Source organism: Lissotriton helveticus, chromosome 1_1, assembly GCF_964261635.1.
Source record: "Lissotriton helveticus chromosome 1_1, aLisHel1.1, whole genome shotgun sequence".
Taxonomy (NCBI): Eukaryota; Metazoa; Chordata; class Amphibia; order Caudata; family Salamandridae; genus Lissotriton; species Lissotriton helveticus.
In genome coordinates, this window is record NC_136057.1 from 1,478,947,778 (window position 1) to 1,478,965,144 (window position 17,367).

At 42.7% G+C, this 17,367-nt stretch overlaps 1 protein-coding gene across 1 annotated transcript in view; it reads right to left on the reverse strand.

Moving 5' to 3' along the window:
- KCNH3 (potassium voltage-gated channel subfamily H member 3) overlaps positions 1 to 17,367 on the reverse strand; it is a 332,483-nt gene that overhangs the window by 11,901 nt on the left and 303,215 nt on the right. Inside the window, exons 13-14 of the mRNA XM_078658375.1 lie at positions 1,825 to 1,931; positions 1,176 to 1,252 (exon numbers count right to left, since the gene is read on the reverse strand). Of these exons, the coding sequence (XP_078514501.1) occupies positions 1,176 to 1,252; positions 1,825 to 1,931 (184 nt within the window). The remainder of the gene's footprint in view (positions 1 to 1,175; positions 1,253 to 1,824; positions 1,932 to 17,367) is intronic.

The window sequence follows — 17,367 nt, forward strand, 5'->3', positions numbered from 1 at the left end:
GGATCAGGCTGGTGATCATTGTGATGCACCTCCACGCTTTGCGGTGGTACTGACCTCATAAAATACAAGCAGTGTTTCAAGTCCCCCTAAAGAGACCTGCTACTTCTCGCTGAATAAGAGCAATCACCCAGAAACATGTGTACTGGAGTGCACAGAAATGCCAACACTGTTTGTACCCCCTGAAGGTGAACACTTCCTCACTTGTAAGTCACTGTTACCATCCCTTCTGGGACACTCCCCTACTCACTGTTGTAAACTGGAGCCATAGGTAGGGCATTGGGATTATGTGATTCTGAAGCCACAGCGTTTTCAGCATTATTTTGGATTTGCAGCATTTTCACATTATTCATATGCAACAGAATTTTACAAAAATAACATTTTGTTTCTAGCTCAAATGGATCAAAAGCTGCTAAAAAATGTGGAGCCAAGCATTGCTGCCAATGAAAGGCCCTTTGCAAAGCTTGATCATTCCCCTTTCTGTTGCTTATTACTGTAGTTGGACACTCCCGTAGTATCTGTTGTACTTTACAAAATACCTAATTTATTCATCCATTGAGTCATTCATACTTGTGCTAAATTGGTACTAACGAGGTCACACCTTTAATTTAATTGCGGGTTTATATAGCGCTAGGAATCGACTCCCGGAGGAGTATCTCCACGCTTCGACCGCTGGGGAACCCGTCCTGGCTCACCCTGAGAGATGGTCCCTGATGGGTATCTCTAAGGTGCGACCAAGCATCCCCGGCGGTCTGGGGGGGGGCCGTTGTGAAGATGAGGCAAGCTGATGCCCAGAGTTGCCGAGTGTGGTTTCTGACTAGAGTAGGCACCGAGGCGAGAATTATCGAGTCCGCTGACCCTGGTCCACGACCCTGCCGCGTCGGGAATCGAACCCTGGTCCCGGGCCGTTCTCTGGTTACGGGTCTGCCGCCTCTAACCAGTGAGCCACACTTCTCCACCTTTGCCCAGTGTTAAGTGTAAAAATGACAAAACAATGAAGTAATCTTATTACAAAATCTGCGATATTATGCTGCATAACTAGCCTTTTCTTGCTGCATAATTTAGTCAACCCTGCCACATAATTTGGTCCTCCACTGCTGCATAATTCCAGTGGCCCTGCCCATAGGGATGCCCCTCTGGTATAATAGTCTTATCTTCAGCATGTGCATAGTTCTTACCGCGTGGCTCAGCTTCTCGATGTGCTCAGTAGCTCTCTGGTCTGTGGCAGGAGACGGGATGGTCAGCAGACCACTCTCTGGAAGAAAGGCAACAGTGTGAGGATAGGGGGCAGGCAGCAGGGTTTGGCTATTCAGGCTTGAGCATGTGTATAGTCCGCTGAGGCTGCTAATGGAGAGAGGGAAGTGGGCACAGCGCAGGCACACGTGGTCAGAAAATTGAAGTTTCCCCAATAGGAAAGGTGGGTATTCAGAAGCAACACAAAGGCAACTACTGTCTGGAACTGGAGGGGCTGGCACAATACTTCTTTGTTCCCTGGCTGCTCCTTCGGAATTATGAGGTCTGGATTGAGGTGCCCACTTGACAGGAAGAGTAGTAGATTTTGCCTCGCCTAATTTAGAGGAGGCTAAATTAACTTTTTCGTATGTCTGACGCTACACATAAACTGGGCCAGTGTTAATGGCACCCTGGCTTACCTCCTGAGAATTCGAGCTCAACCAGATTTAGGGTGAGAGGGCCATGGATTTACCTGATACAGTCAAGGAGCTGCTGTTGGACAGGGCCTAAGACTGGGGACTTTGACATTAGCCAATACAGGTGAGGGGCCTTCTCAACTTTTCCTGACACAGGATGATGTGGTACTAACATTACCTGGCACAGGCGAGGGGCTGCTACAGCTGACTCCCAAATGCCCATCTTGGAAGCTGAATTTCTGCCGATCGGTCCTGCAGCCTTCTTCTTCGATCCCATCAACCACCCTGGATGGGAGGAATAAGAAAGAATTGATCCAGCTGATAAATACACAATAGCCTGTTTCTTTTGCCCCAAGCAGGCCTATACCACTGAAAGATCAGGAGTGTGTTGTGTGACAGACTCATCCCCAGTCCAGTCTGAAAAGAAATCCTATTGTGTGAGTAATTTCCCCTGCCTCACTGGTCGTACTGAACATCTGCATGTCATCACCTCTCCTGGTAAGCCAGCCCACCTCTGCACAGGTGAACAGACTATGGGTTCTTGATCCACATACTGTAATATGTGCATCAGTGGGTAGATGGATCATACCGGCACGCCACACAATTGATGAACAGTAATTGCCCGGGCAACAACAAATATGAAAGAGGTTCAAAGGCATCTGCAATTTTCTCTTAAATTAGAACTTTGCTAAATTACTATAAATACACAATTGGGGGGGGGGGATTTGTGTTATGTAATGTGATATATAAAAACAATGAGAAATTACTTCCCAGTAACACCGGTTTTTCAGGTTGGCATTTATGATAGCTTTATATACTTGACACAGGCACTTTTACTACCTCCTTCTGATAAAAATGACAGACTGCAGCATCCTTTGCGATTTGATTTTCATTTGGGGATGTGCTTAACGAGGTTTAAGGGGATGCACTTAAGTAGATTTCCTGGACTCGGACTACAGCTATTTTTCAGTCTGGACTACTCTGTGTTGCCCAATTTGCACATATAACGGCACACGGTTTTGGGATAAAATTGTCACCAATTTCCCAGAATAGGGCCATTCACATAGATAGAGTAAACAGCGGACATATGTTGGACGAAGAATGGGCCCCATCTGTGCTCATTAGAGCCTGGTAGAGACTGGGTTAGCCCAAACCCCTATTTTTTTTTTTTAGACTGAATTGGGTAAAGGTATTTGGTAGTAAGGGGTTTCTAGGATTTAGGGATGGGTAATGGTATGGGGTAGTAAGGGTTAAAGGAGTTTTTACAGTTCAGGGATGGGTAAGGATTAGTAAAGCTTTTTTAGGGTTTACGGTTGGGCAAGGGTTTGGGGTAGTAAGGGGTTTCTAGGGTTTAGGGATGAGTAAGAATACGAGGTGATAAGGTATTATAATTTTAAGGATATCACAGAAGTCAGAAGTATGAGTCAAGTAATGTTTATTCAGCCATCCGTTCCTTACATCTGCACTTTACCAACTGTCACCATGAGAACATTTTATGGCAGGATTCAATTGGAACGTGCCATTTAACAATCATAAAGGGCTGAGTAGGAATATTCCAAGTGGTGTGTGTGTGTATATATATATATATATATATATATATATATATATATATATATATATATATAAAAAACCTTCCCCACCAGGAGAAATATGAGTCGCACTCCTTCACCGACCATTTTGATGTTTATTCAAGGTTTGCAAATTGATATTTAGTCCCAATGCATTTCGGCACTTCACTCGGCCTTCTTCGGGGGAAATGATCTGCAGACATCAGCACATTTTGCCTCTCGAACACAGCTGAATCCTTTTGCCTTAAATTAACTAGCCTTTGGTGGGCATTCCAAATACTGCAAGGTTCCCTGGTATTCGTAGGCTGGATGTCTAACTTTCACCTTGAATTATTTCCGTGTCTTCCCCACACGCCTCTTTTATGCGCGATGGGGACTCAGACCAGGCTCCAGTGCCTGGTGGCAGCCGCTGCCCTAAAGCTTTGCGCTGGTTAGTCTGAAATGTCCTTTGCGGGCAGATGTGGCGCTCTTGTAGAGGTGCGTGACTCCACGGCTGGACAACGCTGTAATTAACATCAAAAACCTTCCCCACCAGGAAAAATATGAGTCGCACTCCTTCACCGACCATTTTGATATTTATTCAAGGTTTGCAAATTGATATTTAGTCCCAATGCATTTCGGCACTTCACTCGGCCTTCTTCGGGGGAAATGATCTGCAGACATCAGCACATTTTGCCTCTCGAACACAGCTGAATCCTTTTGCCTTAAATTAACTAGCCTTTGGTGGGCGTTCCAAATACTGCAAGGTTCCCTATATATATATACCTCTTTCTGTTTGGCGGTGAACTGTACCACCAATAACGGGGGACTGCGATTTGGGACGAACACATTGTTATGTGGGCAAGGTACATATATGTTCTCTTTGTGGTGTGGAGGGGCTCGATGAACTCTGCAGAACAATTGGTCAGGATCATCAATAATATGAATTGAACTTGAATTTTACACAAAATATTAGCAAAACAAATGTTGCATTTCTTGATGTAGACGTTTATGTTGAAAAGGGCAAATTGGAAACTAGGCTATATAGGAAAGAGACAGCCGGAAATACAACACTCCATGCCTCTAGCCTTCATCCTCAGCATACTAAGTTGAGTATACCTTATGGTGAAATGCTGAGGGCATCAATAAATTGTAGCACAGAAGATGGTCTAAGAAAATGTCAGGATGATATGACCAATAGAATCCGTGAGAGGGGATACGGTAAACTAATAATTGATGAGGTAAGAAGATCAGGAAATAAAAAGAGTTGAGAATTGATCTTATTTTCTACTAGCGATCCCCAAGATAGAAAAACAGAATCAACAGTGAGGTTTCTCACTACATACTGCACAAATCACAAAGCACTCAGGGATCTTATGAATAAAAACTGGCACATCCTGAAAGAAGATCCAATCATAGGGACAATACTCCCCAAGTACCCCCCGATAACATATCGCAGAGCACCTTCGCTAAAAGACGTTATAGTGAAGAGTAGTCCAGAAGAACAATGTGACCAAAGTTGGTTAAACCACCAAATGGTTTTAAAAAATGCACTCGCTGTAAAGAGTGCAGTGTAGCTAAAAATACCACATGATATTGCACACTCTTCAGTAGAGAGGATGTGTTGATCGAAGGATCCTATAACTGCAAAACAGAGTTTGCTGTCTATGTACCAACCTGCTCCTGCAACCGTAGTTATGTGGGCAGTACTGCTCTGCAGGCACATAAAAGAATCCTACAACACATGAGGACAATAACGAACGGGGATAGGACATACCCAGTAGCACGTCACTGTGAGTTTGTGAATCAGATGGACCCTGCACATACTAGTTGTTTTGTTATTTATTCAGTTCCACCTAACAAACAGGGGGGGGCGCACAAAATTACTAAGAGAATTAGAGACTAGATACACAATACTGTTAGACAGCAAAGCTCCCAATGGGCTCAACTATGATGAAGAACTGCACTCTTGTTTGTAAATTCCTATAGGATGACTAGAATAAATGAGGAGCCACATTTCTGTGAAATTAGGTTTGGTGTAGCCTTTGTGTACAGTATGTAAGATTACCCTCGCATTATAAGATGTGTTTGAGAATAAGTATTTTTTTTATATTGATAGGTGATAGTTAAATTTACTGGCACTAGCCAAATAGAACACTGCAAATAGCACTTTATCACCCTCAATAGAACTAACTTTGAAACTCTAACTAATCAGAATGGTTTTATATAAGCAAATTGAGTTGAATTGTGTGTAGTGACCTAGGCACTTGCTGTTCAATATGCATTGAGACTGTTAGGTTAATCAGAGAACACACACTAAAACAACTATCAGGCACTCGCCTGGAAGAAATGTATTGTACTTATTTACGTTTTATTGCAAACCCTAATTTTAGCAGTAAATAGGAAGAGTTATACTAAAAATGGTATTTATTCACAATCTTGTAAACATTGCAATGAATTTACAATTGTTTTGTATATGCAGGTGTGCGAGGGCATAGTCTTTTATCTATGTCTTCTGTAAAACGGAAGTAAATAGCACATACCTATCATCTGCCCAAGGCCGTCGCTACTGCCGAAAGGCATAATGGCTGAAGCTGATTAAAAAAGTGAAGTACAATCACAAGGTGTCGGCTCCGTTTGTTTTTAATTGCCAACGTTTACAAACGCAAACCGGATATATATATCCTGACAGTCAAATACCGGGAAGAAATGGTCATACGTTTGAAAAGGGAGGAGGAGGTTATTAAGAGGCGCAAAGCTTACAAGTTTCAGAGAGACCGTTTGGACTATGAACATGGCCAAATTTTTACTTTTGTGAAAAAGTATGATAACTTGAAAGCTAACCAAAAGGTTGCCGTCAGCACCACTCCAGCCAGACAAACAAGTGGCATATTGGCGGCAGAAGCCTCGTCAAACTCAGATGGCCGTTCGAATATTGACAGCGAATCCGACAGTGAATTGAAAAGATCCCAGAGGTTGGGGTTTCAGGAATTCACCCTGGCACAGGAGCTAGAAGGGGTCCAACAAGATCGGAAGCAGACCCTTCGCTCAGGTGCTCGGGGTGTTGCCGCAAGCAAAACGTCAACTCCAAACGTACAGAAAGGAGATGCTGCAACAGGCAACGAAAACGCAAGCAACAAACAGAAAAAGCCGCGGAGACAATGGAAACGTAAGTAAGTCCCCGAGCTGTTGATGCACAAACTGTTGTGAAGTTATCGGATGTATCTCTTACCTCTAAAGAAACCACCTTGCTATCACTAGGCCTGTCTTACAGCTCTAGGAGTAACATTGACTATGCAAGCACGAAAATAGATCTCTTTAAGTATGTGCGCAAATTAAAGCTTCGCAAATAATATTGCTTGCATAACAAAACCAATACAGTACCATCAATTGGGTCCAGCTCCCTGTCTCCAAGCATGCCAGTTTCGGACTCCAATCTGTTACAGGATTTATTGGATATGCAGAATGAACCAGCTCTCACACCATCTAGCCCTGGCTGGGGTTCAGAATCTGTGTCAGTCTTAACCCCTTTCAAACCTAAATCCAAATTTTGCCCACTGATGCTAAAAGACAATATAGACATGTTCCACGACAAGGTATCTCTAGAGCTCAGGGCACTATATTTTAAACATACCAATGTCGCCAGGAGACAACACTATCGAGATTTTGAATATCACAAATTGATCAACAAATTGAAAAGAAATGAGAATGTCATTATTCGTCAGTCCGACAAAGGGGGCAATGTGGTGCTGTGGCCGCGACAAATGTATATGGACGTAGCACTAGGCCAACTCAATGATCGGGACTGTTATAAGAGGACGAATTTAAACGAAGTTCAGCAGGCTAAAAATGACATTTATTCTAAGCTAATGGCATGGAGGAGTATGGGCCTGATTACGATGGAGGAATATAAGTACATGAAGAAAGAATTTCCAGTTACACCGGTCATTTACTTTATTCCTAAGATCCATAAAAACTGCACTAAGCCACCGGGCTGACCCATCATCTCTGCCTGCAACAGCATCCTTGAGTACGTCAGTAAATATGTGGATTTTTTCCTACAAGATCATGTTAAAAATGTACCTTCCTTTGTATTGGATACAGGAGATCTTTTAAGGAAATGGTCTGATTTTAAGTGGGAACCCAGTTATCTACTTATTTCTCTGGATGTAACGTCACTCTACACGAGTATATACCATAAGGACGATACCAAAGCTGTGCAGCACTTTTTAAACAAAAGACCAGCCTGTTTGAATGAACACACCAAAATGATTTTAGCCATGATCAATCTGTGCCTAGAGAACAATTTCTTTCTATTTCCTAACCAACTGTTCCAGCAGGTCAGGGGAGTGGCTATGGGGGCCTGTTTTTCTCCCAGTTATGACTGTTTGCATATGGGATACTGGGAGGAACAGAAACTCATGCCCAACTTCCACACCATTATGAGTTCCAAAGTTAAGAAATGGACGCGGTATATAGAGGACCTCCATATTGTCTGGGATGGGTTGGAAAGCGAGGCGGAACAGTTTATAGAGAGTCTTAATGTGAACAATTTAAATCTAGAGTTTACAAGCAGCATTAGTGCAACATCTATTTGTTTCCTAGACGTGGAAATATTTATCAATAATGGTAAGCTTGAGACCAAACTTTACCGTAAACCCACAGCTGGAAACACAGTTTTACACGCTGCCAGTCACCATCCTGCCCATCTTATACGGAGCATTCAGTATGGAGAAATGCTCCGGATTAGGCGAATTTGTAGCACAGAAGCTTATTGTAGACAGGCACAAATGGAGTGTAAGGCCAGGTTCCTGAGAAGAGGCTACAAAACTGAAATTCTAGATAAAGCCATGAGCAGAGCCAATACTCAGGATAGAATGCAACTTTTGGCCAGTAGCGCTCCAAGAAAGAGGAATTCTGATACCAATGAACACAGTGAGACCAGGCTAATCTTTACTTACAGTAACCAGCATCAGACTATTCATAGGATAGTAAAACGCAAATGGGCACTCATTACAAGTGACCAGGTTGTAGGAAACCAGGTTACATGTACCCCCAGCATCACTTACAAGCGAGCAAGAACCATGAACTATTGTCTAGTTTCTAGCAGTCCTGACGTTCGGACCACGGGATTGTGGTTGAACATTAGCAAAGGCTTCATGAAATGCTCATCTTGCAAGGCCTGCAGGAATGGAGTCAGTAAGTCTGAATTAGTGACCCCCTTTAACAACAAACTAACTAGTATTAAACACAAACTGACGTGCAGGACGGAGTATGTTTTGGAATGTCCCTGTGGCCTGTGGTACATGGGAAGTACGAGACCACAGGTGTACAAAAGGATCTTACAGCACCTCAGGCCTATTACCAACGGCGACACTGCGTACCCGGTCGCACGTCATTTTGAAGGTGTCACAACAAGAATCCTGCAGGGCTCACGTATTTAGTTATTGATACGGTGCCACCTCAGAGGAGGGGTGGGGACCGGGAGTCACTGCTTCGTAAATTGGAGACTAGACATATAATTCTGCTGGATACTAAAACGCCTAATGGTCTAAATGCGAGTGAGGATTGTTTTACCTATTTATAAATCCTCAATATCAAACGGTAAATTGCCAGTCACTATGTACCTTGTATATACCAACTAGCTGTTTCTTCACATGTAATAATTTTTAATCACTTTTTTATCTCCACATTTTTATCACTCGGTTGCACTAATTGTCTTTCCATTATTTATTGCTGCAATTTGCACAGCTAATTTTGCACAGCAATATTAGGTTGCCCACTTGAGCTGTACTACTCAGTGTCCCTTTACATTATAGGTGAACACTTTGGTTGCATCCTATTGTAATGCTCAATGACATAGGCTTGTTTAAGATGACGTATTTCCTAGTTTATAATTGTTTTAAACAGGATATTTCTTAAACCTCGTTTTAGCCATGTATTGATTTATTTATGGATGTGTATTCACAGGTTTTAACAGCAATGTCATGGAGTATTTATATTTTAAAGCATATTTAATTATTTATATGTTTTATAATTATTCTAAATTGCTGCTAACTGTGATGACTGTACCTGTGCAGGTTTGATTTATCTTACTGATTACTAGAGCACGGTATTATGAGTCTTATTGCTGAGGAAAGCAAAGACAGGACATGATGTCTCCTATGTCTATTAAATTTTGGCATGCTGCACTTTAAAAGGAGGATTCCGCCCCTTGTACGTTGTCATGTGATCAAGGCCGCTTCAGGCTGAAACGCGTAATGGCGGTATGGTGTAGAGCACAATAAAATATTTACGCACCAGTTTTGAGTTTGCCTCGTCTCTTCAAGCGAAGTTTGCTGTAAGACGTTCTTCTACCACATATATATATATATATATATATATATATATATATATATATATATATATATATATATATATATATATATATATGCTACCAATAGACCGCTTCACTGAAAGAGATCAGAGGCCACAGCGGGGAACTTCTGGAGGAATCTTTAATATGACCAATTGCATAGCGTAATGCATTTCGGCGAATGTGCCTTCATCGGACGCTGGAGCAAACTGCAAGCACCACCAAGCCCCTCCTTTTGTCCTCCTGTGGTCATCCCCCGAGGGGAAAGTCAGCTGACCCCACCACGTCACTGGTAGCTGCTGTCAGAGTACTGGAGACTGCAGCTCCCATCATGCACCAAGGTAAGTGCACTGGCGGAGTTCTCTCTTAATGCACGCTGAAATACCAGGCAAAAACGGGGGGATGAAATGTCTCTTGGCAGCACCTGTATTTTTCTTGTCAGTTCCTCCTCCGATCCCCAACACTCTGCCTGGGAACACACATGTCGGGTAGGGCTGAAGGCGTGACCCCACCTTCATCTACAATATCGAGCTGCTTCCAACAGTAGCCACTTGCTCAAGTTGGTGTCGAAGGCTTTTCTGCAGAATCCAATAACTCGGGGATTCGAAGAAAGTGTTGCCACTTATGTCATCCAAGCCGCAGAACACGTTGAGAGTGGGGCCCCTTTCACGCGCTGCCGACAAGCGCGTATAATTGCTACCAATAGACCGCTTCACTAAAAGAGATCAGAGGCCACAGCGGGGAACTTCTGGAGGAATCTTTAATATGACCAATTGCATAGCGTAATGCATTTCGGCGAATGTGCCTTCATCGGACGCTGGAGCAAACTGAAAGCACCACCAAGAGCTCAGGGCACTATATTTTAAACATACCAATGTCGCCAGGAGACAACACTATCGAGATTTTGAATATCACAAATTGATCAACAAATTGAAAAGAAATGAGAATGTCATTATTCGTCAGTCCGACAAAGGGGGCAATGTGGTGCTGTGGCCGCGACAAATGTATATGGACGTAGCACTAGGCCAACTCAATGATCGGGACTGTTATAAGAGGATGAATTTAAACGAAGTTCAGCAGGCTAAACATGACATTTATTCTAAGCTAATGGCATGGAGGAGTATGGGCCTGATTACGATGGAGGAACATAAGTACATGAAGAAAGAATTTCCAGTTACACCGGTCATTTACTTTATTCCTAAGATCCATAAAAACTGCACTAAGCCACAGGGCTGACCCATCATCTCTGCCTGCAACAGCATCCTTGAGAACGTCAGTAAATATGTGGATTTTTTCCTACAAGATCATGTTAAAAATATACCTTCCTTTGTATTGGATACAGGAGATCTTTTAAGGAAATGGTCTGATTTTAAGTGGGAACCCAGTTATCTACTTATTTCTCTGGATGTAACGTCACTCTACACGAGTATATACCATAAGGACGATACCAAAGCTGTGCAGCACTTTTTAAACAAAAGACCAGCCTGTTTGAAAGAACACACCAAAATGATTTTAGCCATGATCAATCTGTGCCTAGAGAACAATTTCTTTCTATTTCCTAACCAACTGTTCCAGCAGGTCAGGGGAGTGGCTATGGGGGCCTGTTTTTCTCCCAGTTATGACTGTTTACATATGGGATACTGGGAGGAACAGAAACTCATGCCCAACTTCCACACCATTATGAGTTCCAAAGTTAAGAAATGGACGCGGTATATAGAGGACCTCCATATTGTCTGGGATGGGTTGGAAAGCAAGGCGGAACAGTTTATAGAGAGTCTTAATGTGAACAATTTAAATCTAGAGTTTACAAGCAGCATCAGTACCACATCTATTTGTTTCCTAGACGTGGAAATATTTATCAATAATGGTAAGCTTGAGACCAAACTTTACCGTAAACCCACAGCTGGAAACACAGTTTTACACGCTGCCAGTCACCATCCTGCCCATCTTATACGGAGCATTCAGTATGGAGAAATGCTCCGGATTAGGCGAATTTGTAGCACAGAAGCTTATTGTAGACAGGCACAAATGGAGTGTAAGGCCAGGTTCCTGAGAAGAGGCTACAAAACTGAAATTCTAGATAAAGCCATGAGCAGAGCCAATACTCAGGATAGAATGCAACTTTTGGCCAGTAGCGCTCCAAGAAAGAGGAATTCTGATACCAATGAACACAGTGAGACCAGGCTAATCTTTACTTACAGTAACCAGCATCAGACTATTCATAGGATAGTAAAACGCAAATGGGCACTCATTACAAGGGACCAGGTTGTAGGAAACCAGGTTACATGTACCCCCAGCATCACTTACAAGCGAGCAAAAACCATGAACTATTGTCTAGTCTCTAGCAGTCCTGACGTTCGGACCACGGGATTGTGGTTGAACAGCAGCAAAGGCTTCATGAAATGCTCATCTTGCAAGGCCTGCAGGAATGGAGTCAGTAAGTCTGAATTAGTGACCCCCTTTAACAACAAACTAACTAGTATTAAACACAAACTGACGTGCAGGACGGAGTATGTTTTGGAATGTCCCTGTGGCCTGCGGTACATGGGAAGTACAAGACCACAGGTGTACAAAAGGATCTTACAGCACCTCAGGCCTTTTACCAAGGGCGACACTGCGTACCCGGTCGCACGTCATTTTGAAGAGTGTCACAACAAGAATCCTGCAGGGCTCACGTATTTAGTTATTGATACGGTGCCACCTCAGAGGAGGGGTGGGGACCGGGAGTCACTGCTTCGTAAATTGGAGACTAGACATATAATTCTGCTGGATACTAAAACGCCTAATGGTCTAAATGCGAGTGAGGATTGTTTTACATATTTATAAATCCTCAATATCAATCGGTAAATTGCCAGTCACTATGTACCTTGTATATACCAACTAGCTGTTTCTTCACATGTAATAATTTTTAATCACTTTTTTATCTCCACATTTTTATCACTCGGTTGCACTAATTGTCTTGCCATTATTTATTGCTGCAATTTGCACAGCTAATTTTGCACAGCAATATTAGGTTGCCCACTTGAGCTGTACTACTCAGTGTCCCTTTACATTATAGGTGAACACTTTGGTTGCATCCTATTGTAATGCTCAATGACATAGGCTTGTTTAAGATGACGTATTTCCTAGTTTATAATTGTTTTAAACAGGATATTTCTTAAACCTCGTTTTAGCCATGTATTGATTTATTTATGGATGTGTATTCACGGGTTTTAACAGCAATGTAATGGAGTATTTATATTTTAAAGCATATTTAATTATTTATATGTTTTATAATTATTCTAAATTGCTGCTAACTGTGATGACTGTACCTGTGCAGGTTTGATTTATCTTACTGATTACTAGAGCACGGTATTATGAGTCTTATTGCTGAGGAAAGCAAAGTCAGGACATGATGTCTTCTATGTCTATTAAATTTTGGCATGCTGCACTTTAAAAGGAGGATTCCGCCCCTTGTACGTTGTCATGTGATCAAGGCTGCTTCAGGCTGAAACGCGTAATGGCGGTATGGTGTAGAGCACAATAAAATATTTACGCACCAGATTTGAGTTTGCCTCGTCTCTTCAAGCGAAGTTTGCTGTAAGACGTTCTTCTACCACATATATATATATATATATATATATGCTACCAATAGACCGCTTCACTGAAAGAGATCAGAGGCCACAGCGGGGAACTTCTGGAGGAATCTTTAATATGACCAATTGCATAGCGTAATGCATTTCGGCGAATGTGCCTTCATCGGACGCTGGAGCAAACTGCAAGCACCACCAAGCCCCTCCTTTTGTCCTCCTGTGGTCATCCCCCGAGGGGAAAGTCAGCTGACCCCACCACGTCACTGGTAGCTGCTGTCAGAGTACTGGAGACTGCAGCTCCCATCATACACCAAGGTAAGTGCACTGGCGGAGTTCTCTCTTAATGCACGCTGAAATACCAGGCAAAAACGGGGGGATGAAATGTCTCTTGGCAGCACCTGTATTTTTCTTGTCAGTTCCTCCTCCGATCCCCAACACTCTGCCTGGGAACACACATGTCGGGTAGGGCTGAAGGCGTGACCCCACCTTCATCTACAATATCGAGCTGCTTCCAGCAGTAGCCACTTGCTCAAGTTGGTGTCGAAGGCTTTTCTGCAGAATCCAATAACTCGGGGATTCGAAGAAAGTGTTGCCACTTATGTCAGCCAAGCCGCAGAACACGTTGAGAGTGGGGCCCCTTTCACGCGCTGCCGACAAGCGCGTATAATTGCTACCAATAGACCGCTTCACTAAAAGAGATCAGAGGCCACAGCGGGGAACTTCTGGAGGAATCTTTAATATGACCAATTGCATAGCGTAATGCATTTCGGCGAATGTGCCTCCATCGGACGCTGGAGGAAACTGAAAGCACCACCAAGCCCCTCCTTTTGTCCTCCTGTGGTCATCCCCTGAGGGGAAAGTCAGCTGACCCCACCACGTCACTGGTAGCTGCTGTCAGAGTACTGGAGACTGCAGCTCCCATCATGCACCAAGGTAAGTGCACTGGCGGAGTTATCTCTTAATGCACGCTGAAATACCAGGCAAAAACGGGGGATGAAATGTCTCTTGGCAGCACCTGTATTTTTCTTGTCAGTTCCTCCTCCGGTCCCCAACACTCTGCCTGGGAACACACATGTCGGGTAGGGCTGAAGGCGTGACCCCACCTTCATCTACAATATCGAGCTGCTTCCAGCAGTAGCCACTTGCTCAAGTTGGTGTCGAAGGCTTTTCTGCAGAATCCAATAACTCGGGGATTCGAAGAAAGTGTTGCCACTTATGTCATCCAAGCCGCAGAACACGTTGAGAGTGGGGCCCCTTTCATGCGCTGCCGACAAGCGCGTATAATTGCTACCAATAGACCGCTTCACTAAAAGAGATCAGAGGCCACAGCGGGGAACTTCTGGAGGAATCTTTAATATGACCAATTGCATAGCGTAATGCATTTCAGCGAATGTGCCTCCATCGGACGCTGGAGGAAACTGAAAGCACCACCAAGCCCCTCCTTTTGTCCTCCTGTGGTCATCCCCTGAGGGGAAAGTCAGCTGACCCCACCACGTCACTGGTAGCTGCTGTCAGAGTACTGGAGACTGCAGCTCCCATCATGCACCAAGGTAAGTGCACTGGCGGAGTTATCTCTTAATGCACGCTGAAATACCAGGCAAAAACGGGGGATGAAATGTCTCTTGGCAGCACCTGTATTTTTCTTGTCAGTTCCTCCTCCGGTCCCCAACACTCTGCCTGGGAACACACATGTCGGGTAGGGCTGAAGGCGTGGATTTTAGTGACCCCACCTTCATCTACAATATCGAGCTGCTTCCAGCAGTAGCCACTTGCCCAAGTTGGTGTCGAAGGCTGTTCTGCAGAATCCGATAACTCAGGGATTCGAAGAAAGTGTTGCCACTTATGTCAGCCAAGCCGCACTGAAAAAAACATAGGTTTTACAGACGTTATAGTTAGGAATTAGCATTTAACAAACCTTAGAAATTCACTGAAAAACCATAGGTTTCAGGGACGTTATAGTTAGTTGGACATTTGACTCATATAAAACCAGAGAAATTCGTCAGTTATAGTTAGTGAGCTAACTATAACTTGTGCGCCCGCAATGCACTGCTGATGACGTTACATATTACATCACTCATGACATGGTCGGTGACATCACTGATGACATCACTGATGACATCTCAAATGACATCACTGATGACATCACTGATGACATCATCCACTGAATGTGTGTTTCTATAAAGTTTAAATATTTTTCGTATATATCTATGCAAAGGTGTATTAAAGAATGAGTGGATTTACAAGTACTGAATGGATTATTTAGTAGGTGCGTGACTGACTGTATAATTGAGTGATTGAACGTGTCTTACTGTGAACATGGGTTAGTGACTAAACTGTGTGAAACTCTGTGTACGTCTCCCAGTTGCTGTGTAAGCAGCTGCATGGGTTGGTGAGTAGCTACATGACTGTCTATATAGGTTATTGATTTGTTGTCTGAGTATCTGTATGGGTGCCTGAGTGTCTGTGCCGGTCGGTGGGGGCGTGTGACTCTGTGCACAGATGTCTGAGTGGGTGATTCACAGGTTGTATGGATTCAAAAGTGCATCTGGGAAGGGCTGTATGGGTGAGTAAGTGTGTGCATGGGTGTGTTGGTGAGTGAATGAATGTCTCATTGGTATATGTTTGAGTAACTACATATGTTTTAAGGCAGTATATGTGAGTGTTGGAGTATATAAATGACTATACGTGAGAGTAAGTTATTTAAAGTGTGGGCGTATACATGAGTGTCTGCTTGTATCAGTGATTGTATAAGACAGTAAGTATGTGTTAGTAGTATCTGCATAAGTAAGTGATGTGGTGTGTGTATACATAACTCAGTTGGTGTGTATAACTGTATACATGAGTAAATGAGTATGTAATTCATTCTTTGCATGACTGACTAAGTGTGTGAGTAACTCTATGGATGAGTGGTAGAGTGTGACCGTATGTATAGGTGTATGAGTACATATTATAGTACTGTATTGATGAGTAACTGTATTTATAAGTCACTGAATGTGTGTATAGTCCTAAGAAATAGTCAGTGGTATGTAGTATCTGGCATTGTTGTGTGTATGGTTTCACAAATGGTAGTTTGTATTTTAGAGTGGGTGAGTATATATTAGAGCATCAGTATGTGCATCAGATTATCATGTGGATGATGTCATCAGTGATGTCATTTGAGATGTCATCAGTGATGTCACTGACCATGTCATGAGTGATGTGATATGTGAAGTCATCAGCAGTGCATTGCGGGCAGAGCGAGTTATAGTTAGCTCAACTAACTATAACTGGCGAATTTCTCTGGTTTTATATGATTCAAATGTCCAACTAACTATAACGCCCCCTGAAACCTATGGTTTTTTCAGTGAATTTGAAAGGTTTTTTAAATGCTAATTCCTAACTATAATGTCTGTAAAACCTATGTTTTTTTAGTGAATTTCTACGGTTTTATAAATGCTAATTCTTAACTATAACGTCTGTAAAACCTATGGTTTTTTCAGTGAATCTCAAAGGTTATTTTAATTTTAATTTCATATTTTAATATTTATAAAATCTATATTTTTTCTAATTATTTTTTACATTTTGCAACTCTATTATCCTTTTTTTTTTACTTTAAAAATATGTAATGTTTTATATCTTCCCCCAAAAATATGTATATCAGGTTTTTTTTTTAGAAAACTACAGTCCTGTACCGGTAGTCTACCAAGCTCGATCAGCACGCGAATCCTATCCACCACATTTAAATGATGCGCATTTCATATCCGACGGGTTTGTGGCACTGCGTCTCGCATAATAACATATACATGTGAGGTCGCGCCAGCTGCTACTTTGGTATGCGACGGGTATGCACTACCAAGAGTGCGCTACGTCATATACGTATAGGGTCGCGCCCGCTGCGCGTTGCGTATGCGACGAGTGCACACTGCCAAGCCCTGTGTTACATCATAGACGTACGGTGTCGTGCCGCGTACGCCATTCCCTCAATTTTTTTGTCTCAAAACTATATCTAAATAACTTTAAAGTGTATATGGGAGCAAGCGATAATGAAAAATATTTAAAACATTTATATATTTCTAAATGTAATAAACTCATATAATAGTAAATATATTTTCTCAAAATCATGTTGGGTGCGGTCTCCTTGCGCGCTGGGTGCGCCATTGCCATGTGACCATAAAAAAAAAGCATTTCATTAGTTCATAACATTTTCCATTGTAACAGTTGAAAAAAGCCACCCATTTTAGTCAATCTCCGTACTGCATTTGATGAGA